This window comes from Haemaphysalis longicornis, unplaced genomic scaffold, assembly GCF_048455015.1.
Source record: "Haemaphysalis longicornis isolate Haplotype H1 unplaced genomic scaffold, Haemaphysalis longicornis Haplotype H1 scaffold_9, whole genome shotgun sequence".
NCBI classification, from domain to species: Eukaryota; Metazoa; Arthropoda; class Arachnida; order Ixodida; family Ixodidae; genus Haemaphysalis; species Haemaphysalis longicornis.
In genome coordinates this window covers 11,752,836-11,780,528 of record NW_027526460.1, presented here as the reverse complement: position 1 = coordinate 11,780,528, position 27,693 = coordinate 11,752,836, and the positions used below count along the sequence as shown (strand labels likewise).

General features: G+C 48.5%; 1 protein-coding gene and 1 long non-coding RNA gene across 2 annotated transcripts in view; both read right to left on the bottom strand.

The window, feature by feature from the left end:
* Positions 1-12,159: 12,159 nt before the first annotated feature.
* LOC144153886 (uncharacterized) lies at positions 12,160-13,722 on the bottom strand. The gene is made up of 3 exons (XR_013319405.1): positions 13,695-13,722; positions 13,513-13,573; positions 12,160-12,287 (listed from the first exon to the last, which is right to left on the bottom strand). It is a non-coding gene; the product is annotated as an uncharacterized LOC144153886 (long non-coding RNA).
* Positions 13,723-13,738: 16 nt separating this feature from the next.
* The window catches only part of LOC144153885 (uncharacterized), a 39,261-nt gene continuing 25,306 nt past the window's right edge, over positions 13,739-27,693 (bottom strand). Inside the window, exons 2-4 of the mRNA XM_077685641.1 lie at positions 16,487-17,147; positions 15,483-15,738; positions 13,739-13,876 (exon numbers count right to left, since the gene is read on the bottom strand). Of these exons, the coding sequence (XP_077541767.1) occupies positions 13,769-13,876; positions 15,483-15,738; positions 16,487-17,133 (1,011 nt within the window). The 5' untranslated portion in view covers positions 17,134-17,147 and the 3' untranslated portion in view covers positions 13,739-13,768. The remainder of the gene's footprint in view (positions 13,877-15,482; positions 15,739-16,486; positions 17,148-27,693) is intronic.

Below are 27,693 nucleotides of genomic sequence, written 5' to 3'. Positions count from 1 at the left end.
GACTGACGTTGCTGTTCGTTTCGTACCACTGGTACTTCATTCTGGTCCGAGTGGTCCACATCAACCTTTAACCGTGCTGTACTGTGTGTCCGTATTGTCGGCGTGTTGCTTCAGTTACTAACGAACGATTTCTGTGAACATGTAGGTATAGCAGGCTCCGCACGTAAAAATCATGAACAATTCCGCTCTGTCAGCACACGACATAGAGGTGACAGGAAATTAAGGTTATAGGTATGAGCGAGCGGAGCAACTTTATTAAGAATTCCTGCGGAACGATTAGCCGTCCCATGTAAGGGAGGCATCACCGTGACGCGGCCATGACGTCATCCCGGCTGTTGACACCTCTACTCCGGCCGCGGCCTGACTACTCCCTTTGGTCGACTGCGCCTGCCCCTGTTTTGGGGTGGCAGCCTCCCTCCGGTTTCGCTCGGTCGTTGCTTCTGAGGGCCGCCGAGATCTGCTGGATGGCCTGGGCTCGGACCTTTTGATTGTAGCAACGCGTTGCGGCCTCGAGCCGCGGTGGGCTCGTTGTAATCGTTGTAGCTTTGTGCGGGTTCTTGGCACACTCCCAAAGGATGGCTCTCTCCTTTCGGCAAACACAACACAGGTCACTGACAGACATTCGGACATATGTGCTTCATCAGTACAGGGGTGCGTAACGACCCTGTCTGTAGTTGTCGATATATCACCGCTTCCTCACGGGTCAAGCCCGGATGAGGTGGCGGCATAGTCCTTCTCAGTAGATTTTCCCCCCACCAAATCGCAGCCTGTGATATATCCTACCTTCACCATCTACCCGCCGCGGTGGCTCAGTGGCTAAGGCGTTGCGCTGCTGAGCACGAGGTCGCGGGTTCGATTCCCGGCCGCGGCGGCCGCTTTTCTGATGGAGGCCAAAAGCAAAAACGCCCGTGTGTACGAGATTTCGGCGCACGATAAAGATCCCCAGGTGGTCAAAATTAATCCGGAGCCCTCCACTACGGCGCGCCTCATCACCTGCGTTGCGTCGGCGCGTTAAACCCCACAATCAATCAAACCTTCACCATCTTGCCTGCTCTGCTGGACACAACATTAAAATGCAGTGGATACCTGGACACAGCGGCATCAAAGGTAACCAAAAAGCCGACGAAGCGGCCCGTAAGGGCCTTGTTTACCGAAAATACCGCAAGGTGTATTTCACAAAAACAGAAGCTTCTGCCATGGCTCACCACTTTGCGGTGACTGAAAGAAGCCGTCTATGGAGCAACTTACAAAATACTCGATGCTTTTTGCACACTATTGACCCAGAATTAAAGCCAAGACTACCGACACAGCTTCCTCGTAACCTGGAAACATTGTACCATCGTCTACGCCTGAACTGTGCCTACACAAATAGCTACCTATTTTGCCTTGGAGCGACGCCAAATCCGCACTGCGACAATTGTGGTTGCGTCGAAACAATTGAACACATTTTATTAGAATGTGCGGCCTACATGGAACCGAGATCCCACTTTCTCGAAAGCATGGAACGTCTAGAACAGGGACCAATTACTCTCAGAAATATTTTATGACCATGGATTCACCCGTCAAAGCAGCGCCAAGCTCTACGAAGTTTATTCTCTTATTTGGATGAAATTAGCCTAATTTCAAAATTGTAAATTATGTGGCCCAAGCTCAGAACAAAAGTCCCCTACCACGCCAAGTACACGACAGTTTTTTTTTCCTTCTCTTTCCTGCCCAGCTCTTCCTTGGGCCTTTTCTTCCCCCATCCTTAACCCACAGCAGAGAAGCATGTAGGCGTCTGTAAATGCCGGCAAACCTCTCTGCTTTTCCAATAAAGAGCCTTCTCTCTCTCTCCTTCTCTAGTCTGTACCACTTCACAATTAAGTTGCAAGAGGTCATTCTGTCCTTGGTTCGTCGGGTCGACGCAGTAGCAGCGGCACGGTTGGTTAGTCCTCGCGCCGCCGTGTTCGCCGTCTCGTTGTGGTTTGCGATGACGCGATCCTACACATCACTGCCCATGTGCGCGAGTGAAAGTCGGTGTGTTGTGATCAAGTGGTTAAAGGTATGAGCAAATTTTATTTCCTTCGATTGTTGACGGCGGCCATCACTAATATAGATACATGCCTTTGCGCAGAGGCTTTTATTTTCTCTGTACGGACCTTGAAAATGGTACCTGTTGTTCAGAGGGGAGAAAAGGACTCGTGACTCCAGCACGTGCCGCGCCTGCGAAGTAGAGGAGCGGGGCGGTGCTCTATCAGTTGTGGTTCGAGTAAAATGAAAAGAAAAGGAAGTGCACTAGGGATACTATAGAGCTCGGCACGGAGTTCACGTTATTCGCATACGACTTAGTGCGGGTGGGGGGAAGTAGAGGAGGAGTAAAAGGGCAGAGCAGAGGGTAAAAGAGGTAGGAAAATCCAAATCTTCAAGGAAGAAGTATTCGGCTTCCAGAAGCCCTAGGATTTAAGGGTAGAATGTAGGGAGTTAACTTCAAGGCTGTCGACGGGACGAAAAGAAGATTAGAATGCTGGTGGACGAAAAACAGAGAGGGGAATATTGCCTAGGACAGCGACCACCTGCAACAGAAAAAAAATGTCCTCGAGGCGCGCGCTAGCAGTAAACGAAGAGTATAAAACAGATATACTAGTTTTTCTTGATAACATGACACGTCATCACTCCGTTTCAAAGGGGATACCACAATCAATCAATCAATCAATCAATCAATCAATCAATCAATCAATCAATCAATCAATCAATCAATCAATCAATCAATCAATCAATCGAGAAGTAAAGAAAGAGAAAAAGGCTGAGTTAGGTGGGCGGCACTCTGGCGCGTTACTCATGCCAGAGTCCTTCAATGCTTTTCTGGTCACGAAACTCCGGCCGAAGTTTCATTCAGGGACAAAAGCTGCCGCTAGGATCGCCCCTGTTAACGTGAAGGCTTCGCCGGCGGGCGACGACGCTTGCGGGCCGGCTGTTTCTCCGTCGGCAACGCGCCTACTTTCACCTGCTCTTCATTTCCACCAGTAAAAATGCGAGAGAAGTTTTTGAGTCAGTTTTTGAGTCAGTAAGTTGTTTTTGAGTCAGTTGTCCCGTAGCTCAGCTGTGAAACTGAGGCAAGACCACGGGTGTTACTGAGGCGGATATGTTGCAGTGTTCGTTTTTTCCGGCAAGCACCGCTGCGTTCTCGCTTCGAAAAGGCGGACATCTGGCGTTTTCAATTTTTGACTAGCCTTTGAGCCGCCTGCATGATTTGAGTGAACTAGCGCCAGAATTAAATCTGTATTCAGCCCTGGGCGCGACATGCTGCGCTGAGCAAATAGGTGTGCAAACGTACAGCACGTTGGGTTAGCGCTGTGTTAGCGCTATTTTATAGCGCGCTAATAATGTAAAACAATAATCGAGATTCGGGAAGTTAGCGTGGACCGCAGGGGAAAAAACGCTCACGAATTGGAAGCAAAATAATGGGCGCGCTGAGGGGCCAGGGTAGGAGTAAATGCAACAGTTTTGAGCTACTTTCTCGGCTGTTCTCATAGGCATAGGGTGTCAAGAGATAAAAACTCGCCCGCTCAGTGCCTGTCACACCCCTCCCACCCAAACGGCAAGTTAAAAAACATTGGTTAATTGATTATGATGTTTAACGTGCCGGCGCTACACAGGCAATGGGGCGCGCGCCGTAGTGTAGCGCTCCGGATTAATTTTAACCGCTCAAGTATCTTTAACTTGCGCCGAAATCTCGAACACACAAGCGTTTTCTTTTTTCTCCTCCATCAGAAAAGCGGCTGGGAACCCGCGTCCTTGGGCTTATCAGCACAATGCCTTAGCCCCTGGGGAAGCGCGGCGGGCAAGTAAAAAAAAAAAAATATATGCAGGCAAAGATAGCCATGCTCGGCTTTCCAAATTCAAAATATCTGGTTGGATAACCAAAATCACAGTAGCTGTAAGTGTCCGATCTTTGTGCGGCGACGAAACGCGACGACGTTTAGCAGACGGATTTTCTCGTTGTGAGCGCGATCGTGGCTTGGGCTTCGTAAGATACGCCGGCAGGCAAATATCCGGGGCGACGCGGAGCTTGAGCTTCTCGCGCTGCAGAAGCACAGGCTGTTCACTTATTTTGAACTCATCGGCTCGAATAATGTCCGTGGGGTCGAAAAATTTCCCGAACACACGAACGGCCTTCGACTCGAAGCTGAAAGCGTCCGTCTCCTGTCGTGGAATGGCTCGCTCCCACCTGCCGCGTTGTTCGCGGTCGCTTGGGAGGCAGAACAACGAAGCCTTTTCCGTTGTATTCCGATAGCCAGAGCGGCAACCAGGTACATAGCATGTCAGAGGCATGGTAGTTCACATAATTTGCCCTTCGTGATGAGTTTAGAAAGCTATATCACACAACAAACACCAGCAAGCTCGCGCTCCAACGCACTGCAAATACGGCCGCCGCCGTCCAAGCCGCCTTCACCAGACTCGTAGCGCCACCGCGCGGGAGCGTTGGTCCCCATATGAAGCTCTCCCATAGCGTTACGGAGAAGTTTCGTGACCAGAAAAGCATTGAAGGACTCTGCTCATGCTTAGCGCGCGGGTGTCTGTGCTCCAAGCCTGCTGTGTGCTCCGAGAGAACCTATCACACCGAATCTTTGGCGCGTGCAACGACGATAGAAAGTCCGATCCGAAGTGGACTGAATTAACGGACTGGAACATCGAATACAGTTCTTAAGATTACTACTTCAAGCGGAGAATGCCGACCCATACACCTACCCACCCAGGACGATTTGTCAATGGTGATTACAATTGATCATGAAATAACCTTGTTCTTTGCTGCACCATCATTTCGCCTACAATCAACGAGGACAATTTTGTTTCTATTTCTTACCCCCTCCCCCCCCCCCCTACACACACACTTTTTTTTTCCGATAATTTACTGCAACGTTGAAGTGCAAACAGAGCCAATCGAGCTTGTCACCAGACCTTGCAGCTGTTTATCTAAGCCTTAAACGTGCCCCCGAAACCCGCAACTTCGCGCAGTCTCCGCATAGGGTCAGAAAGAGGAGGCCAAGGTTTTTATCAGTGGTGGTCATCTTAAGGGAACAACGAGTGTCGAAAAACAGGTCGCCGTTCTTCGTCCTCAATAGATCATTTTCGTTGCCGTTTTGTACTCACGGCGTCATCGATTGCGGTCCTCGAGTTAAAAATTCGTCCGGGTGGCGCTGGAGTGGCGCGACAGAACGGATGAACATGTAGCGGCCGTGTTGCCCGACGACCATCGACCGACACGGCACGCACGCTGTGTTGACCCGCATGATTGCTCGCTCGCCGGAGACAATAGGCGATCCTTCCCGCCCTACGTAGACTCCTATTTTCCGGCCCCCGGCACACAACGCGGCGGAGTCGCTCTGTCATTAGGCGCCGATTGCCCGGGCAGATAATGTCCTGCGAGAATACGATAGCGGATTCTTTTATGCGGTCCCGCCGCCGGCGTTCTGGGTGTACGCGCCTAGTACGAAGGGAAAGGCTTATTCCCGCCCGAAGCACGCCGTTACCTTGGTGATTCGCGGGAAAGGCGAAGTGCGTGCTTATGGGATGTTTTTCGTTTGACTTACCCAGGCGTTGTGTTCAAAGTGTTGTCGGTCTGGCCAAATCTTTCAATTTGCTCCACAGCACATACGATGGGACCTGTTTCGAGCTACCATTTCATTCCTCCCAGTGTAGTGTCATACACGCTAGCCTATCACCCACCCCTCCCCGAAGTACGCTCGCTATAAGATACGTTGTTTTTCTGGTAATTCAAAGTGTTAGAGTGCCTCGAGGTATCCGGCTCCCACTACAACAAATCTCACGGATTAAAAAAATTTGCAGAAGTTCACAGAATTATCTACTAATGCGTAGCATTCTTATGCCACTTATCTTGAGTGTGAGTTTATTTGCAGCCAAATTTTTGGGTTTTCCTATATCCTGCCCGACCAATTACCTCCGTTTAAGCTATTATAACGATTAGAAATTGAACATTCGCGATACCTGCATTATTGTGGAAATGCAGGGCGTTAGAGGGTTTCCTACTTTCCGCAATTGCGTAATATTTTTCTAATATTTTAGTTTTTCAAAATTTTGTTCGGCCAAGTATCTCCATTTACGGTATTATAACGATTACATTTGGAACGTTCCCATGATCTGCAATATTGTGAAAATGCAGGGCGTTACACGGTTCGCCAGTTTCCGTAATAATTTTATAGTCTTCTTATTTCTTCAGTTTTTCAAAATTTAGTTCCACCAATTATCTCCATTTACGCTAACGATTACAGGTGGAACTTTCGCGAAATCTGCATTATTGTCGAAATGCCCTGCCTTATACATTTTGCCATTTTCCGTAATTTTTTAATATTTTCTTAGTTTTTATTTTAAAAATGTCGTTCGACCAGGAATATCTATTTACTCTATTATAACGATTACAGGTGGAAATTTCGCGAAATCTACATTATTGCGGAAATGCCATGCCTAATACGTTTTGGCATTTTCTGTAATTTTGTAAATATTTTTCTTATTAGTTTTTCAAAAATTTGTTAGACCAATGAGCTCCATTTACGCTATTATATAACAATTACAGGTGGAACTTTCGCGAAATCTGCATTATTGTGGAAATGCAGGGCGTTACACGGTCCTGGCTGTAGGGTATTCGACAAAAAATGCTACGCATTTAAAACTGTGCAAGCTATAGGGCATACATGAAAGCAACAGCGGCAATCACGGCCAAATTTGTGCAGTCTGAAGCCGTCTTCTGCATCTTCGAGAGCCGGGAGGAGAGTCGCGTTTGTAATGTTAAATTAAGAAAATATCTTAAAACAGGATGAGAAACCTGTCTTCAGTGCGTGGTCGCTGGTTCAAGTTAACAGAAACGAACGAGCAAAGTCTTGTGAAATTTCCGTATTGTAAACTATAAAGGTTAAAATCTGAGAACTTGTGACCAGAGCTGCGCTAGCACTCTCCAGTTCCTGTCTGGAGGTCGCTTAAAAGGGCGGTGACCTGTGTAAAAACAGGAGGATATCAATAGGAGCTACACCCATGTGGCAAAGTTCAACGACGTTAAACAGCTTGCCGTTGTATATGATCGCAAAAAAATTTGCATGCGAGAGGCGCCGACATCTGTCTTCGAACTAAACGGCCCCAATTTTGACTCCTCTGAAGTGACGACAGCCCTTCAAGGGTGGCGTCGACCCACGTGTTCGGCATCAGCGCTTGCGCACAGCCAGCAGTCCCTTGGCGGCGCTGAAGGGCGCGTGATGAACGTACACAGTGCAACAAAGTTAGGGGCTCAGTGTCACATCCTCCTCAGCAGCGAAGAAAGAGCAATGTTTGTTTACTGCGTTTTTCTGCTGCACCGCAGGACGGCATGAAATATCTTCCTGCGCCCAACATCTGGCCGCCAGCTTGGGAGGAAGACGCGAGCAGAAGAACTGAAGTGTCGGCATCGCCGAATTGCTCCCGTATGCGCAAAAGGCGAAAAAAGTCACAATAACCAAACAAGCGTACAAGGTGTTGTTCAGTGACACCTTAAATTAAGCGGCGTCATTTAAGTTCAGGGACTTCACTTAGCGTGTTTTCATCTCACGAAAAACACATTAATTATTAGCATGACGTAATAAATGGCCCCGGTAAAGTACAGAGAAGAAATCATCAGCTATTTTAAGGACACTTCGTTTATGAAAGAATGGCGCGAACTTGATTGATTGTAGGGTTTAACGCGCCGACGCAAAGTAGGCGATGAGGCGCGCCGTAGTGGAGGGCTCCGGATTAATTTTGATCACCTGGGGATCTTTATCGTGCGCCGAAATCTCGTACACACGGGCGTTTTTGCTTTTCGCCTCCATCAGAAAAGCGGCCTCCACGGCCGGGAATCGAACCCGCGACCTCGTGCTCAGCAACGCAACGCCTTAGCCACTGAGCCACCGCGGCGGGTAATGGCGCGAACTTGCTCGCTCATTTAAAAAATTTTCGCACATGCCCATTACAGGAGACGTAGACGGCTTTTTTTTTGTGTGGGCATCTATCGTCCCATTGCTTTTTTTTAACACATTGTCGCGCAAAAACTTCCGATGCTCTTCCTGCCACTGCTATTTAAACAATAGAGTTCAAAGCGTTTTCACCCGTCGAATAATTTCGTTAACTTTTGCAAGATCATTGCAGAGAGCACAAGGGCATACAAGGCCGACTGCATAATTGAAATAAAGGAATGTGACCGCGTAATTCTAACCATAGCCGGAAAACAAACAAACTAAAATACTAAGAGCTGTTGCTTGTATATATCCATTACAAAGACGTAACCTTCAATTTCCTGCCTTCCAAAAATTATGTCTTTAAGGATTTCACCCGAAAGCATTACGCTTCCCAATAACTTTATCGCCATTAGGTCTAGGCTAGAGTAGTACTGTTGTAAACCGTTTATTTACCAAAGGAAGGCACTATGCGCCAGACGGCTATAGTATAAAAGCATCGTGTGCGAGCCGCGCACTGAATACAACATTGAAAAAAAAAAAGAAACTAATTTATACCTAGCTAATAACACCTCCTCCCTCGAAAAAGGCAGGCTTCCCTTGCTATTGCTTTTTAATCACAAACTTTCCCTTTGGCTTTCCTTGTACCCAACCAACGCCTACAACACATCGCTAACGCAACCACTAACCTTGCATATTGCGAGAGCGACAGTATCATTTTTGTGTGCGTACAGTATTACAGAATTAACTTAATCATGCTCTTCAGGTACTCATTAAAATGCCTCATTTGTTTTGTATTGTCAGTGATGAATTTTAACCAGGACTTCTATCAGTTCATCTTACCATCGTATCAAACAAACAAACAAACAAACAAACAAACAAACAAACAAACAAACAAACAAACAAACAAACAAACAAACAAACAAACAAACAAATAAATAAATAAATAAATAAATAAATAAATAAATAAATAAATAAATAAATAAATAAATAAATAAATAAATAAATAAAGTATTCACTGGCAATAGGAGGCAAGGAGCTGGGATTATACATTTTATCTTGAATACTGAAATGTGATCATAACCGCCTTGGCGGAGTAACAGGACCCACAAAAGTAATTACACAACGGAGGGTTTTCGCCGAACTCCCGAAGGATGCATCCCACGGTCGCAAGCGATGTCCTATTGTTATAAAGGGCCCGCAAATGCACTGAGAGGCCGAATACTTAGTGCTCAAGGGGATCGGTAGGCTCCCAGATATAGATGGGAACAGGGGCTAGACATTAGCCTTGTGCACAGAATTCGCGTGTGGCCCGCGTTTGCCTCGAAACGGCTCATCACCGGAAGCTTGTGGAAAGGAATGCCCGGCGCGAGCTCCTTTTGGAAAGTCTCGGCGTGCTCGCTGCGCAGCGCCGCTTGCAAGCAACGGTGCAATGCGTGGCTCCCTTTCACTGTTTAGCCGGCTGTCGAGGTGGCGTCTGGAGGCAGCTGGCCCCGAATCACGTGCACGACTCGGCGCTTTGAAAAACCGCAGAGCAGTGCGCCGAAGTGCAGATAGCGGAGATGGTGCGAAGCGCTTCCGAGATGGGAATTTCCGCTCCTACAAATTACCTCATCTTTTTTTTTTGCACTTGCTTTCCTATCGTACCGGTCAAATTACTCCAGGAGAGGCGCAGAAAATAGTTAGAAATTACCTCCTCTTTTATTTGTACTTCGTTTCGTATTGTTCCAATCAAACTACCTCAGGAAGGGCGCTGGAAAGAGTCAGAATAGCAATTGGATTTAGCAACCTTCCCATTTCGGGCTTTGGAACGGAACGGATATGGCCATGCATACGTAACCCGGTACCAACATACGTCGCGACTTCGGTGAACAGTAAAATTGCCTCCGGAGCAGAATAGATTGCACAAGCGCCCCTTTGCGATTCGCTTGGTCCAAAAAGAACAAAAGAAATGCTATAAAACAATAAGGACCCTGAAAGTCTCCTTCTGCAAACTTTTTCAATGTGACAATGTTTGTAAACTCGGTGAGGGCAGCATAGGTATACGAGTAACACGCGGAGCGCACTGTATGCAGTTATTTGCATCCTAAGTCCCTCCAAACAGGAGACCCAAACCTGTGTGATTCTAGGCGCACGCAAGCCAACGCTTTGAAAGAAATAACTGAAATGGAGATTCCTTTGCTATGAAGCAGCAGTGCTCGTTTCTACCAATTCTTGATCTTTGAAAAATGAAGACTTACCACTTTTAGGGTGAGCTGTAATATGTAAAGGCAGGCAAAAAATCTTATTTTTTGTTAGAGAGCGTTGGGTGACAGGCATCTATAATCAATTTCCTTCGCCTGCCCATCTCGTACACACAACCCGCTTAACTGTACGTACTAAGCGCCTAGAAGGACACAACGAAAATTCTGCAATTCAGCCCGGTATTCTCGATTTCAACTGATCAGGCATCAGGGTTGCTGTACTGGTTAAGATATGAAAAAAACAATTACACAGTCTTCCCGTGGGGAACCATGAGGAGGATGCGAATCATCATGGGGGTTCAGTGTAGGTTCCATTGTGTTGCCGTTATGTTGTTTCATTTATCGGAGCACGAATAGGAAAGTAGTGTGAACCCGCATGTAGAAACAGAGAAATGTAGAGAAATGTAGAGACAGCGAAGAGACCGACACCCGCGTTACCTGATCGAACACCTCCTGGTTCTCGTCTTTATTGCGTGCACACGCTCCTACCCCGCTGCCCGCCCTCTTCGTCCTCTTCTCTGGTTGAGCTGCAAGGCGCGTGACACTTCCCGCCACAGCTTTCCCGTGGGAAGTTTAACATCCTCCTCTAAAGTTTTCAGTTCGTCGTTTCCGTTGGCGTTCAGCTTCGCGTGCTTTCGTTGTATCAGTAGCTTCTTGACGTAGTTTGAATGAGTGAAGGACATAAGGCGCGTTCGTAGCGCCTGCTCCCGTCCGAGTCGGTTTGTAGCGCAGTGGGAAGAGCGCCACGTACCACCCGTTGCGGCCAGAGAGTCGTGGGATCGAAACCGGGCGCCGCCTAAGTATTTCTTTTTATAGTGGACTGCGCTGACGTCAGCCCAAACGCTGACGGGGGTGAAGAGACGCGCATGCGGAGTAGAGTTGCGGACGGCGGACAACAACGATGGAGGGAGGGACACAGCCCCGAGCATGAGATGCTTCGCATCTAAAAATTGTGGTCGATTCCTCTGTCATAGGGATCGGTAAAACACGAAAGTGAAATGAGCGAAATCTGCAGCTGAGCATGGTTTGCAGGTCGGTGGCTGTCTTGTGGGTGTGCTTGGCGAGCGACGTCCTGCTGGCGGGTCGCTTCGGCAAAGGTGTAATGGCGTCATTTCCGTGGCGGATATGACGTCAGTAAAATCTTGGGGTATCATGGCATCAAACACTTTTGTGTTAAAATATAAAACAAGAAAACGAACAACCCTGAGTATAACGTACTCCTTTGGTTCTAAAGGTTGCTTCCCAGAAAGAAGACCTGCAGGGGTGCACCCTTTACAGGCCGCTTGCTTCGTTATACTGGCGTCACTTCCGTGACGGATATGACGTTACTCAAATGTTTGTGTATCCGGGAATAAAACAATTTCGTGTTAAATACTTGACTCACACCCCACATGAGGGCGCCTCGAACGCTTGATGCTTCTTGATGGCAGGCGGCGGCCTGGAAACTGTTATGAGGACGCAATAAGCTGCAACCAGCGTGCGCAGAGGAAACAGGGCCCGGCTACTATGGGGATAGGTATTAAAGAGAGGGCAGAGGCTCCACTGTGACTGAAGCCTATGACACACCGCTCCACACTACCACCAGGGGTATTGTTACGTAGCGAGGGTAAAAAGGAGCGGTAGAGAGTGCCGAGCTTGCGGTGAAGTCGACAGATGGTCTGGCGTCTTGCAGTCAGCAGGGCTAGAGCTCGCGCAGCTGGCAGGCAGTTGGCGAGCGGGAGTAGGACAAAAACTTTGGAAAGAAAGAGAGGGAGACGGAGAGGGGAAGAAGAGAGATAGATAGATATATATAGAGAGACAGATAGATAGATAGATAGATAGATAGATAGATAGATAGATAGATAGATAGATAGATAGAGAGAGAGAGAGAGAGAGAGAGAGAGAGAGAGAGAGAGAGAGAGAGAGAGAGAGAGAGAGAGAGAGAGAGAGAGAGAAAGGGAAGCTTTCCTGAGAGAATGTATTATTGCTACAGTACCATTACAAATCCTACGTGATGGAGTATTCTTTTTCGATATCTTCCAAGATGAGCTTTTCCGAAGAATCGTACTCCATGGATTTTCCAGCTTCTCCCGGTGACAAGCGATGTTCCCTGAAATTACGAGCGAATGTGTCACATCACAGTGTCGAATGCACCAAGCAAAAAGCTCTGTTCGATTTACAATAAGGCTATTGCAATGGTTTGCTTACAAATTGTTACAAATGCTTTGAAACTAAATAAATCAAAAGCACTGTTTTTCATTTGGTGCGAGATTTCAGGAAAATTAGGCGACAGGCATATTCACTGTTGGGCACCAATACAAGCTGCCCAACTGCGGATATTTCGAAGATCTCACAGCCCGGTCATCTAGTAAAAGGCGTGAGAACAATGGTTTCTCTGAGGTCAAACCAGTTCAAAAAGAAAAACTTGCACTCAATCTTTTTCTAGGGGGGAGGGGCGGGGGGGGGAGGGTGCCTAACACGCCGAAGCTGCCCCTTGGCTAAGATGCGCTCCGTTGTGGAGGGTTTCGGGTTAATTTTAACCCCGTGGGGATCTTTAACCTGCACAGAAAGCCCGACACACGTTTTTTTTTTCTTTTCGCTTCCATCTGAAAATCAGCCCCCACGTCCGGGATCGAACCCGCGTCCTTGGGCTCAGCAGCACAACGCCTTAGCCACTGCGCCGCAACGGCAGGACCAGTTCGAAAATAAATACAAACGCTGGAAAAGAAATATTGCGATGTACCGACCGGCCGACTTACCGAATGACCGAACTAAACCGACAATAAAAAAGAATTTGGAGAACATTTTATTGCTAAAAAATTTTATGGTAATCTGCTTTTGATTTTCACGCCTCTCTTTGAGCAGTTTTTCTTTATAAACCAACGTTTGCTAAGCGTCTCAACGCTTCCGATCTTTATCCCGGTATTTTTCGTGGCTGTGTTGCGTCCTGAATTTTTACGCGTATTTGCAGAAATCACGTTTAATTCGTTTTCTTCGTATTCATTTCTGCGGTGCCGTGCAAATTGAATCTTTTTTTTTTACATTTGTTTACCTGAGTGCAATCGCAACCTCTTGACTTTGGGAACCTCATGTGTTGAACCTTACGTCTTGTACTTCTATTGCCTGAGACTATAAATTTCAGTTGATTTGATTGACTTGGCTTGGCTTGCTCTGACTTGAATTGCTTGATTTGATTTGATTTGGTTTGATTTTATTTTATTTGATTTGGTCTGATCTGGGGCTGGGTACCGGAGACATATTTTTGGACACATGAGGGTCAGAGCTGAAGAAAAGCCAGCCCGCATCCCAAAATAACGGCCGGAACAAGAACCCACCTTGCAACCTTGGTGGTGTTTTGCCGCCTCTGCATGCTGGGCTCGACGGAAGATGGCGCTGCTGAGCCGAAATTGCGTAATAGCATGAAAGAAAACCAGAGATTTTAAGATGGCGGCTAGGTGCAAGTTATTGGAAGTAGCGTTCACAGGAACGTTGTGGCACTGCACGAAAAAGAACTTACCAGCCCCAAATATCGAATTTCCCTTCTGGTGCGAAAACAGCATTGAAAAAAGGCATGAACGCAGAGAACGCTAATTAAGGTACGGCTGGAATGTACCAGTGGCAAGAGACGTTGAAATTACTCGCCTGCTCACGTTGGTTGGCCTGATGGTACTTGCTAAAGTCGTACGTGTCTGCATCGCTCTGAAACGCGGCCAAAGGAAACGACAAAGTGTGAACCAAATTCTCTCGTAAGGACTTCGTATCCTCACACAAGAGACTGGTTGGTGTGAGCTAACCTCGTACATCGGGAGGTTCGGTCTTAGCTCCGGGATTCTTTTGGCTAGTCAGCCTTACTAATACCTTAAGGAAGACAATTCACTTTTCAATCTACCCAGGAAGATGATATTTGTATTTCGGTGTCAGTGCTTACCCGGCTGCAGCTACGCACGTGTCTACAAGTAATAGCGGTATGAATAGCTCCTCACAGCGAATGCAAAGTATAGAGGGTTATCCTACTCGCGTTGCAGGATATCCCGCCTATCATCGTGGGACATCACCAAAGACATCATGCGCAGCATCACAGAAAACATTTTTAGTTACTTCAGTCACGTCGTCACATCATCTTAGGCAGGGTCTGCTGGCTTGTCCCAAAGCACCAGCCCATTAATGTAACTTTGCTTGGTTTCATGAAGTAAAAACTCCTGCAAACTTAAACATTGAAAACAAGAGTGCTGCTCAGGAAACTTCTCCCGTTGCTTAAGGACGCCATAAGCACTGAAAGTACTACTACGATGACGCGAAGTAAGTAACTGTTATGCCCCTGTTTACGTTTGTCTTGAACCGGCATGTCTCTTTTTGCGCGCCAATAGTGGTCAACCCCTGCCGATCGCTGCCCCCAATTCCACGCCATAGGGGGAATGCGGCCAGTTCTTCTTTCTTTTACTGGGAGGGGGGGGGGGGGGGAAACAACATCTTTACTCGCCGGCTAAAAGGTCACGGTGGCTCTCACTCCCTCGCTAGGAGGGGGGTGCCGGCCGCGACTGCTGGCGTGTGATCGCCGCCAGCGCAAACTGCGCGGCGGCTTTCTTTTACTGGGGCGTTAGGGTCACTGGTGTGCAGGAATGAGCAGTAGGCACCCCTTACACGTTATGCAATGCTTATAAAAACGTTTTTTTTTTTCACACTACTCAACCAAGTTGGAAGAAGACGCACCTTCAAAGAATTTGCCCTTAGACAAATCGGTTGATGCCAACTACTTTGTAAACATCGTCCGTCTAAGAGATCAACCATCCACTGGCTGCGATGAGTTTACTGCACGCAGTGTCGAACAAAGACGTCTGGGTTGATGTCTTGCCAGATAGCATTAGTTTAGGTATAGCAGTCTTTCACTTCGAGAGTACTGAGTGTGCTAGAGGCCACTGAGAGTAGATGGTTATGTCACTGCCGCGTGCGTGAGACTACTTTGGCTGTCTTCCCCGTCCACTGTGAACATCCAGGCTGCCCAGAAAGCTTTGTGTCAACATGTGCTCCCAATCCGCGCAAACTTACTGCAACACTATGCCGACCCTGTGAACTCAAAACGACCACTTATGTTCTTGAAATGCTAAAGTTTGTCCCCCCCCCTCTCCCTCTCCCTCTCCCTCCCTCCCTCCCTCCCTCCCTCCCTCCCTCCCTCTCTCTCTCTCTCTCTCTCTCTCTCTCTCTCTCTCTCTCTCTCTCTCTCTCTCTCTCTCTCTCTCTCTCTCTCTCTCTCTCTCTCTCTCTCTCTCTCTCTCTCTCTCTCTCAAAGTCTATTGCAGAGTCTTACCCGAGCCGCGGGCGCCTTGGATGCGGTGGTCTCTTGCTTCGGTGTGAGACCCTGGAAGGGGCCTCGCGATGCGTCCGGTCGCCGATTGGCGAGAGGGGTGCGGGACTGAGCTCCGCCATAGCGCCCTCCGGATGGCACGCTGGCAACAGGCTGGGACTGGGACCTCACGTCGGACCCGGTGCTGCGGCTGTAGGCTTTCTGCCGGTGGCTTCCGCTCCTGAAGCCAGCTGCCGCTGCGTCCCGGGGATGCGACGCCCTGTGCATGAGAATATGGCATTGCCGTGAGCATTGGCTGGACAAGGAGCAACGTGAGTTTAAGTGTGCGTAGTTTTCGCCATGCCTCAGTAAATAACTCGCACTTTTAAAGTTAGAAGAAGCCTGGTACTCTTTTCGTCGTTGGCAAGTCAAAACATAACATGAACCGAGGTTTTTAGATTAACATTCACGGACTTAGGCAGACTCCCCGAGAGGTATACCGACATTTGATTTTCATACGCCGAGGAGAGTGCTCGGTCTGGCATCGATTAACCTATCCGCGGTGAGAAGATCCCCACTACACCGGCAGCATTAAATGAATTATATCCGCTCTCAGAAAAGCTCGCGCACATGAATCGGCTGTTCCACTCTAAACCTCCTACGCGCGAGAAATACACAAATGGCGACGTTCGGGGCACCAAGGCAAGCTTTCTGACAATTGCGTGTCAGAAAGTACGTTGTTGCAGACTTGGGCACCGCGGATATCTGTTGACATGGTAGCAGGACAGGCATTTAATAATGTATATAAAGAAGGTATGGAAGTTACTTCCCGAAGATAAATGCACTTGGCGTAGCTGTTGAGAGCACGCTTCGAAAAATTGGATTTAACAAGCTTGCACAACCAACAGGTGTTCATTATCTGCAGCCTCCACGTTCCTCGATCATTTTCGCACGTGGCGTTACACATATGGTCCTGACCACTTCGCTATCGCTTCTGTTATCTCGAAAGTTGGCGAATTAAGTGGTACCTGCGGCTCCCGTGGCCCATTGACCTTGTCGGAGGCAGCTGCGTCCTTCCGAGACCCGCAAATCTCGCCGCGTTCGTGAAGAGGCCTCGCTCGAAGGAACCTCGTAGAGGCAGCCCCGTCTTGCCGGCATCCAGCTGCCATTTGGCGCCTTCCGAGGTCGTCGTCTTCACCGTCGGGTCATGACCCGTGCTGAAGCCGCCCAAGTTCTCTGCCTCGATGTCCTCCAGTATGCCGTCGGTCATCTGTTCGATCTCTCGAATCTGACTTTCGAGGTCGCTGTGGTGATGCGGCTGCACCGGCGGCTGATCTTCGCTAGGGTCGCTGAGCCTCCGCATGGCGCCCGGCAGCTTGGGCATGGGGCTGTCGGCGCGGATGGAGTGGCGGCGGTCGCTGCCCGTGGCGGAGACTCGGGTGGTCTTCACGATGGGGACGTGGGACGCCTTCGAGGCAGGGGGCGGGGAGGGCGCGACCAAGTCGCCGGCGGGTCGCGGAGGTGGCGAGGAGATGGGAGGGCGCACGGGGGACGGCGACAGCAGTTGAGGGGTACTGTTATCCTCGCTCGGACGTGGCTGCAGGCGGCTGCTATGCTGTAGAAAAGGACTGTGTTCCGGAGAGCCGTCTGACTGCACGCTCCGACCAGCGCCCATTGTCGATCCTCCACCTGGGAACCCAGAAATCAAGATACCAAAGGAGGCACGAGTGTGATATGTGTGCAAGCAGAAGGGAGGCATGATTTACTCTTGCGAAATTGAAAAAAAGAGACGCGAAATCCTGCAGTTAAGCGCTCTACCGAGAAAAAAAAAACTCTGCAGGACGCGCTTTCAGCTATTAAAATTTGCTATGAAATGCCTACACTCCAAGTATCCAGTATGAATTTCACGGCGATGCTATTAGGTGTCAATACCACTTACGAACGTGGATGGGGTGACGGAAGTAGAAAAAGTTCCTACGCAGATTTGCACGCCAGCAACATTAGGCGAGAACGGAAACCACTTGTTGTGCAAACAGACAGTGGAGTAGAGTAGTACTTGAACATATAAATCGCGCCTTGCAGCCTTTTGGGTCTGATAATACGCTCTGCGATAAAATGCCCGGTTTTTGTTTCGGATTACATTTCGTTTTTGTGCACGCAAACGAAGGCTTAAGCGTCATACTTCTTGGCTAGCGTTGCCACTCAAAGTACGTACCCTCCGCGATTAATTTGAGCTCCTTATCACCCCATTTTTACAGGACGTTTCAACAATCATTATTTGCGCTTCAGGCAACTCTAGTGATCCATCCAGGTATACGTAACATTCACAATGCCGCTTTCTTTCGTTAAATTCGCGTGGCTTCGATTGATGCTTGCTTGGTTCTCAGTTGCTCGTCGTCCACAGCAGAGACGTTTACGCATCGCTTGGCTGTTCCGGGGCAAGTAGGCATCACTGTTTCATCGCCAACTCACACGCAGCCCCAATGCCGTTTCGGGCGTCCCGAACGGGAGGGCGGGCGGCGTTTGTATACGGCGCGTAGGTAGGTTTGGGGGAAGTACCGATCGGCGGCCGCGGTTGCCGCCGAGGCGTCGCAAATGGACAACAGCCGCAACCGACGGGGCCGCACTCACGCCAGATCCTCGGGGAGAGCATTGAACACAGTCGCGTGACTCTCCTTCGATGTGGGTCACGGTGGATGGCAAACTTTGCATAGGAGCCACGCGACGCCACCTTCGCAAAATAGGGAACCGCGCTCTCGCCGATTCGCACTTTTGTTGTTTCGCCTTTGACGTCATTAATCACCAAGGAACCGCCACACTGACACACCTACCGTTCACGCGCCAGTAAAAGAAGGGACCTCAAATTTTACGCCCCTTCACCCCAACCTCAAAAAAAAAAAAAAAAAACCCTGCCCGGTTGCATTTAGTGCGCTATCTCCTTCTTGTATGCAAGATAACGCTTTTAGTATAGGAAGCGTACCTTGATGACAGTTCAAAATCTTTAACGGAAGGGCAGGGTTTGGTTAAGGGGTTCTAGCTCAAGTTCGAAAGCAAACACACTTAGCAGAAATGTACAGCGCTCGGTCGCTATATGAGAGCTTGGCCGCTTGGCCAGAGTTTTCTTCGGCAGGTTACGCCATGAACCATCTTTATTCGCTTTTCAAAAAGGGCATAGATTTCACGTTTCTTACCACTTCTGGCAGTGCGCTCGCATTTTATCTCTATATGAAAGCTTGAGGTTCAAGTACGCATGTGTATGTACATGTACAGATACACGCACGTGTATAGAAACCTGCCGACGTCAACAGGCCGATGATAAGAACCCCATGAGTTTGTTCAACCCCACAGCGCCCAGCCTATCAAATTTGATACGAGGTGTTTGAGACGCCAGAAAGGGACGATAAATCGCGTTATGCTAAGACAAAAGCCGAGAGTGTCGTTTTTAATACCCTGACGAATTTTCCTCATGTGAGTAGTTAGAAAGGCGCTGGCGGGGGACTGCTGGCATTTCGAGATAAATGACCGCAACCGGGAGCCCACCGTCATCATTTTACTCAAAAACGGTATTGCACTCTTTCGTCCTGAAATTCTGGCCATTTTCTTCTTCAGAAAATTTTGCAGGATTAAACTGTTCCCTTGGTTGTCATGTTTGAGGCCCGCCCACATTTTAGCGTTGCTTCAAATTTTCGTGTATCATAATTCGATACAGTGGGCCTTCACTGATGGCACAATTTTCGTATCGCTTTTGGTACGTTTTACAATACAGCTTTCCAGCATAAACATTTTATCTGTTAGCTGTTCTTTCATTTTTCAGGGCCTGAAGTTAGGAACATATTGGACCACATCGTCGCCAACGAAGATGTCAGCGATGTTGGGGCTTGTCGGAAAGTGACTATGAAGGTTACATTTCATTAGCCGTCCCGAACCCCTCCGAGACCAGCGGTAATGACCGTGAAGTCAACAAATTGCGAAAAGAATTGCTCAAAAGCAGTCATACAAACAGCCCATCCAACACGGATATCTAATAAATATGGAGGGGCGCACCAAGCAGCTTGTACCATGCTCGCGCGGGCCGTGGCACATGGACGTTTCACTTACGGCTTCCCGGTCTATGAGCTACGACAGTCACATGTTAATGCTCTTCACAAGATGAATCGGCACTTTCTCCGGATGATTAGTGGCCTCCCCTCATTCACCCGGGTAGATACTCTCCACGAAGCAGTTCCTCTTCCGCCTCTCACAAATCTCATTGAAGAGACCAAACTACGTTTCCAATATCATCTGGACCATTCGCCACAGGGAAAAAGACTTCAGAAATGGGTCCGCCTAAACAGCGACTCTGACAGCACGGATTCGCCGCCAGCAATTCCTCCGTGGGAACGCCCCTCCATCGGTATTCCACGTCGACGCCCGATCCGGCGCCATAACCGAATAGTGCGCGAACAATACGTTCGCACGCTCGCAGATGACAAGGCAGGCGACGAAACTGACATTTAAACCGACGCGTCTTTGAATGGGATGATGGCGGCCATTGCCTGGACATCTACAGACCTGCCAGAATTGAATGGATCCCGGCAAATTTCCAACACATACGGCCTTGTAGAAAAAGTAGAACTTCTGGGAATTCTGGCCGCCACCCGACACATTTATGACCATTCCGCAAATCTTACCGAGAAGAAATTTCGCATTATCACGGAGTCTTATGTTGCTGTCCGAGAATTGAACCGTCCATTTTCCCCGAACATCACGGCGACACATATCCTGACCACGATACGAGACCTACAAACTGAAGGATTCAAAATTCGCATTGTTTGGACTCCGGGACATACTTACGGCGCACAAGGCAACCGCATGGCTCACGACGCAGCCAGGGAGAGGGTACAATCACCTCCCACAGTGCCCGCTGCGCCCGTCCCCTCTCTTCAAGCAGATTGGCAACTCAAGCTACGTCTCCTCAAAAAAGAAAGCCGTAAGCGTTTGCAAGCTGAAACTCCGGTTGGCATCCTTGCGCCCCTCAAGCCCTTTTCACGTTCGGGCGAGGTATTTGCCAATAAAGTGTATGCAAATGCAGTGTACACACCACACGTTGTACATAAGTGGTCAGCCCCGGCAGGCTTCCAACTGCACCGACGACCCCACTGCAATCTCTTCCACTTAATTTGGATCTGTCCTATATTCGCCCGTAACCGCTGTCAACTGCTAACTGTGGGTCCTGCACCCACGACTGAACTGGAGCACGTTAGTCGTGTCCGTGAAGACCCCGCTACTCTAGAAATAATTACCCAGTACGCGCTTGAAAACGGTCTGTACAAGCTGGTATAGCGGTCTGACAGACTTTCCCGGACTGGACATTCCCATCCACGACCAATGTCAACAGTGCAAACTGTGCATTTTGGTGCCACTGACAGAGTGAACTGTGCATCTTGTGAATAGGACCTTAAAACTAGAAGTGTGTACACTGTGTGAATTGTGATGAATTGTGACCTCTCCCTTTCTGCTCCCCCTCCACCATCCTCACTTCCCCACAGGGCCTCATGGCCTCTCGTCCTTAATAAAGTATTTCACTCACTCACCGGTGAAACGGTATGAACGCAAGGCCAAAATCCATGTTGATTGCTTCTCTGCAATTGTTCGTGTGGACAACAGTTTTACGGGGGATTGACCAGCGTAACTATCAGGTGTCGCTGTCCAAGTACACCATTTTCTACAGGCGCTGGTACATGTGTCTCATAAACCATGCTATCTTCATCTGCGTCGTGAATGTGTGGAATGTCCCCAGGTGCCAGAGCCATCCATTGAAGGAGCGGCCACTCAAGCTGAAGATATTCATTGCCAGAAAATCAGAAAGCCTGACCTCCACAGGAAAAGCGCCAAGAGGGTGGTCGACCAGTCGTCCTTCTCCTTCTGTGAAGAAGGCGAAGATCTCGCCTAGCAGGCCAGAGATGACTTCCGAAGAGACGGGGGTTCGGCATCTTCCACTTGTGACGAGCAAGCGACTTCGATGCAGGAGCTGTGTACCAAGCGCTAGCACGCTTAGCACAGTTGTGCACGCCAAATGGAATGTCACTCTCCGCCTGAACGTGCAACGCAACTGCTTCTTTGAATACCACACGCCAAATTTCCGCAGCTGGCATGGAGATAACAGAATCTCCCACTGTATCGTATATGATACGTTTAAAATTTTTGATTGGTTTAAAATTTCATTTTGATTTTTGCATAAATGAAGTCACATTATCCCTAAGTAAAGGTACACACGTTTCTGGAATTTTTATTTGCCTGGAAATATGTTTGGGCTTTCCGGGGCCAAAGAGGACCCGTGACGTAGGCTGTTAAAAATCAAGATGTAGGCTGTTAAAAATCAAGATGTAGACAGTTAAAAATCACTGAAGGCAACAAATACTGCTTGCAACTAAAAAATAAACCAAAGAGTAAAACGGCGCTGGAGACAGCCCATAAACACGGGAACACAACGCGCCACCTGTAGCGCGATCAATTTGCCAGCCCTGCACCCACCGGCGCGACCACTGCCTGGAATGCGCTGTACGACCTACTTTGGTCGACATCGCAACGACGACAGCCTGAAAAACAACGCGAGGAGCATATTATCGGTATTATAATCGATCGTAGTCAAGGGAGTTTCTTTTGTACTGCGTAGATGGCCGATGTGATACAATTCTTTCGGTGTCGTTTTTTTTTTTTTTTTCACATGACAGTGAGCTGTCTTTACAGCTTACTGCATCTGGAAGCGAACAAAACGGTCATTTGGCGCTATTGTTGATGCTGCGTTCGACCCTGCAGCGGCGGAAGCGTACCATGAACGGCAAATTAGATTTGCATAAAAATTGTCTTTCATTGAACGCGGGCGTACACTAGTATTCTATTCGGTGCAGTGTGAGAGCAGCACGATTTAAATTGACAGTAAAACGTAACCTAAACGGGCTTCACATCACCAAAACGTGAAGTGAACAAAGTGTTCTGAAATTCGCCACTGACACGGTACCCAATAGAGACATGTTCCAGTGGCGCGAGTTTTCGTTGCAGGAAATTTTAGTTTAACCATTTATTGTTTTTTCCCGAAACGACTTTCTGTCTTGCTCCAGTGCGCACGCCACTTAGGCGAACAGCTTCCACATTTTTCCTACATTTTAGTAAATTCAAACATATCTTGTAGAACACCGGCAGGTATCTTAGGAACCATTTTTTTGTCGTTGCTTTGCGACGCATATGCTGGCGAACCCGTGCATGTTTTTGGCGCAGTTTTTTGGGGGGCGGGGGCGGGGTAGATTTTTTTACAGTGTCAGAAGGGAACAGGAAATTTTCTTACGTTGTTGGTACTCTATGGAAATGCAAAAATATATGTCCTCCGTGCTCGACAGCACGTGCTCGAGATCACGGTCGGTCACGCACCTTCAAAAGTCACCCCAAATTACTCTTCCTTCCTCGAAGAAACACGCCAAATGTGAGAGTCAGTGCATCATAGCCCCATGAACTTAGCCAATTAACGAGAGTTCCAGCCTCTACGCGAGAGCTTGAAATTGACAATCGGCGGCCCTTCAGCACAGGCCAGGGTGTCTGTAAAAAGCAGACGAACGCTTAGAATCGCACAGCAATGTCTGCTCAGCGCTCGCGCTGGACAGTCGGCAGCGGAAACCTGGGGTACACGGTGCTGGGCATACGTATAGAGGGAGAGGGGCGTACTATCTTGATCACAGTTGGGGTGAACAATAGAGTTTCATATTGAGAAACTCTATGGGGCGAATACGGGAGCTTGTGTCATTCCGTACGCGGGAGCAGCCTGCCGGCGTTCCGGGTAACTTCGTATGCATGCGCAGTTTGTTTGTAACGAGACTATGTGTTCACCGCGCGCATCCCGTCGCCAAGGCACTCGCTTGTCGTCTGCTATGCCGATTGTCGTCTGCTCTCTGCTCTTTGGTTACGTGAGCGAAGCAATCCGCTGCGTTGTGAAACTATTGGCAGCGGGCTGCTTTAAACGGCTCGCTCGTTTTATTGTAGTAAACAGGTTTTGATTGTAGGGATTAACGCGCCGACGCAACGCAGGCGATGAGGCGCGCCGTAGTGGAGGGCTCCGGATTAATTTTGACCACCTGGGGATCTTTAACGTGCGCCGAAATCTCGTACACACGGGCGTTTTTGCTTTTCGCCTCCAACAGAAAAGCGGCCGCCGCGACCGGGAATCGAACCCGCGACCTCGTGCTCAGCAGCGCAACGCCTTAGCCACTGAGCCACCGCGGCGGGTTGTAGTAAACAGGTCACGCAGTGAACATCGCTGTAAAAAATCAACAGTTTTATTTGCTACAAGCAAGGATAAAACCACCGATCTTTTCCTGGATCTCTTTTTTCCCTAAGAAAACAGTGTTTTAATTTTTTAGCAAAGGCCGCACTTGAAATTAGTAGCGCGTACTTTCTCCGTCCGCGCAATAACAGCAGAAATCCGGGAAACAGGTGACTCGTAAAGAGCAGAATCTTGGAAACAAGACAAAATCAATTTTAAAGGCAGCATCAGTGGCATATACCAGAATTTTCGTTTCGTTTATTCCAAGCATACAAAACTGCATATTTATTACCGACACATCCACTGCGCGACCTGTTAATTACAATCAAACGAGCGAGCCATTCAAAGCAGCCCGCTACCACTAGATTCACAACGCAGCGGTTTGATTGGCTCACTCACGCAACCAAAGAGAAGAGAGCCGACGACAAGCGAGCGTCTTGGTGACGTGTAGCGCGCGATGAACACATAGTTTCGTTGCAAATGAACTGCGCATGCGTGCGAAGTTATCCGGAACTCCGGCAGGCTGCTCCCGCGTACGAAATGGCACGCGCTCCCGTGTTCACCCCAACTGTGATCAAGATATATAGTGTCACGAAGCCAAAGATGGCGCAGTTGGCTTAAAGGAAAAACAAGTTTATTGGAGCGAACTTGTCCACCCCTAACAACTGAAAGAATACACAGGCGGCGAAGCAGCAGTCAACAAAGTGACGTGCGCAGCCGAGTGTCGGTGAATCGAATGCCGCGGCGCCTGCTCTGCGGGCATTTATCTTTGGTCGCGAGTGTTTCTCCAACCATCGATTTCATCCAGGACACTGTAGATCACAGAAGATTATTCTAGGCTGTTGACATTAGTTCGAAACGTTCTCCCTATCAAACGAGATAACACGTGCGGCATAAAAATAAAGAACTGAACACGGGCTTCACTTGGCACGCGTAAAACACAGATAACATAGCCCGGCGCAGCCGGTCGGCAAAAACAAAACATAAACAAACCCAATGCATGGTTCGCGGCAATAGAACCTGGGTCATTTTAGGCAAGATCGAACAAAGCATGGCTGGTCGACCTCTTCAATTCGCTTGAAACTTCTTTATCTCATTTCCGCACGTAAGTAATGGGCGGATTCTCAAAAAGTTTCGGCGGAAAAATTTTTTTGGAACGCACGCGCGTGGACTCCGGCCGTTTTCTGCCCCTGCGCCGCGGCGACATTTTGTGACGTCTACCAAAAAATATACTCTTTAGGCGCCAATGGTAATTATTATGCTTAATCTACGTCTCCTGTACATTTCCCCTCAAAAATTTCGTCGGCTAGAAAAACGCATATTTCTTGTAATAAATTTGATTGATTGATTGATTGTAGGGTTTAACACGCCGACGCAACGCAGGCGATGAGGCGCGCCGTAGTGGAGGGCTCCGGATTAATTTTGACCACCTGGGGATCTTTAACGTGCGCCGAAATCTCGCACACACGGGCGTTTTTGCTTTTCGCCTCCATCAGAAAAGCGGCCGCCGCGGCCGGGAATCGAACCCGCGACCTTGTGCTCAGCAGCGCAACGCCTTAGCCACTGAGCCACCGCGGCGGGTTGTAATAAATTTACAAATCTTGCTCAGACCGCATTTTGTTCTGTAGTTTGCGGGCAAATATTATCGTAAGTACTGGAGCTAGAGCGTTCAAATTTTTTAGTGAGGGCTGCTCCTGGAAAGTACAAATAAGGGCCGTAAATATCGTGTCTGTGCAAGCTACGGTTAAAAACCAACCGGCGCAAAAGTTTGAAGAAAAAACGAAAACACTCCAAGTTCAGAGGCTTATTTTAAAAGAAAAAAGCACTTCTTCAATTTTTCTGAAATTCTCCCCAGATGTTCGCCTGTGCATGTAATTCAATGATCATAATAACATGTTGCGTCATTTTGTTCCTGGCGCTCCTACAGCACGAGAAAGAGTCCTCGTCGGCCAGGTCTTCACAAGGTCCTGAGACACGAAACAGTGAGATCCACTTCCAGCGCATGTGCCGATATTTTATAATTTTTTTGTACCAAAGGCAAACGATTACTTATAGATAATATTACGGAGAATTTAAAAGCGAAACTAAAATTTTTATGTGAATTTTGGAACGAAAATAAACAATCTGGACACTGCTCAACGTGTACAGTTTGAAGAAAAAACGGAGGAACTGCAGGTTCACGCGCATATTAAAAAAAACGTTTCTTCCAGTTTTATGAAGCTTTCCACAGATATTTTCCTCTAAATTTACTTGCGTGAGCCATTAAAAAAACTCTCGCTTCATTTTGATCACTGAAAAGCATGAAAAGCCTTGTCAAGCAGGCTCGTCACAAGGGGCTGAGGCATGAAACGGCGATTGTGACTTTCCGCAGGTTTCCTTTCTTTATTTTGTAGAAAGGGCTGAATACCTTCTGAGATAAAACTAACGAGAATAGAACAGCCAAGTTACATTTACGAAGCCTCCTTGCCTCAGACTCAGGCAGAGGTGGCTACTACAAGCGTGGTCGTAAACGTGAAGCAGCAGCAGCTCTGGATCGAGCGTAAACGAACTTTTGAGTGTAAGCGTCAGTTTGGAGCGTGCGACCCAGTGTCTTTACCCTGGATAGAGACGTGAAGCGACGCCCCGCGTTGCGCTGTCGGGAAAATGAACTGTGAAGACGCCTTCCACACATACGTTTTTTCTCTCTCTCTCTCTCTCTCTCTACGTTTTTAAAGGGGCCCTGAAAGGCATTTTGAGCACACTAAATGAAGTAGCGCAATCGTTAGATTGGGTCGTCAAGGTCATCTGGGCCAAGTATTACTCTTTTACGCGCAGCGGAAAGCTCACACTTTTGTTGCAAAGTTTGTCGCTTTTTTCTCACCCTTTCCTTCGTGTTTTTGGGCGCCGCCATCTTCACATGTCTACATCATCGATTCCCAGATGTTCGTCATGAGCTAGACATCCTGCTATTGGGCGGCTTTTTCACGCACTTCCGGCAAAGAGATGAGTCGTCTGCTCAGCGTCGACTCGCCGGCTGATCTGCCAGCGTAGTGCCGGAGTGCTTTGACATTTTACGACAAACGAAACAAGTGTAAACAAACGCTTAACCGTTCGTATTGAATGCATCACGGCCATAACACGACATGGATATTCTCTTACCTGAGTACGTTCCATAAAGAAAGCGTTGAAGCCCCGTGGCACTTCTTTCGTGCAATCGCAGAGAACGCCCTGAGCCGAATGCCCGGGTTTGACGGATACATTTTTTTCCACTTCAAAACAATCCAGAGATGCGTTTCGAACGAACACAACGTCACAACATGCGTTGCAAGTCTGAACCGCGATTGACATACTATGGGTTGCCTCCTCCTGCCCGTCGTAAATTCGGCACTCACCTCGAGCGCGGTTTGCGGGGACGAACAGCAAGTCACTTAACTCTGGCGCACAAGCCGAGATGGCTTTTAGCCACGCACACTGAACATACCCCATGCGAGGTTGAGTCGTACGTCGCCCGAGAAAGATAATCCAGGCCATGGGAAGCACTATTCACCCGCAGAAGCACAACGCCGCGTTTCATCGCGAAACAAAGGCGTCCACAACACACACGCCATCACCTCCTGTAATATCAAACGCATCTCGCACTTCCAAATGGGAGTGAGTGGTACGCCTGCAGTGCCCACATGTCGCGAGGTGGGTCCCCGAGCTGAACCGGGATCACGGAACCGTAACTGACTTCTAGAGCGGTTTGTGCCTTGTTGCCAAGGCAACCGATGTTTGAGATCGTCAAAGAAAGGCGCTCGCTCCAGCGCTAGAAAGCTCAGAGCCGCGCCGGAGCATGTTTTGCCAACGTTGCCGCTCTCCACCACGCGTCGCCCCAAGCTGAACTGGTCACATGATTGAAGCGTTTTGTGCACGGGTTCTATATCGGTTTAGAAAATCTTTTTCATATGGCGCCGGCAGGAATTA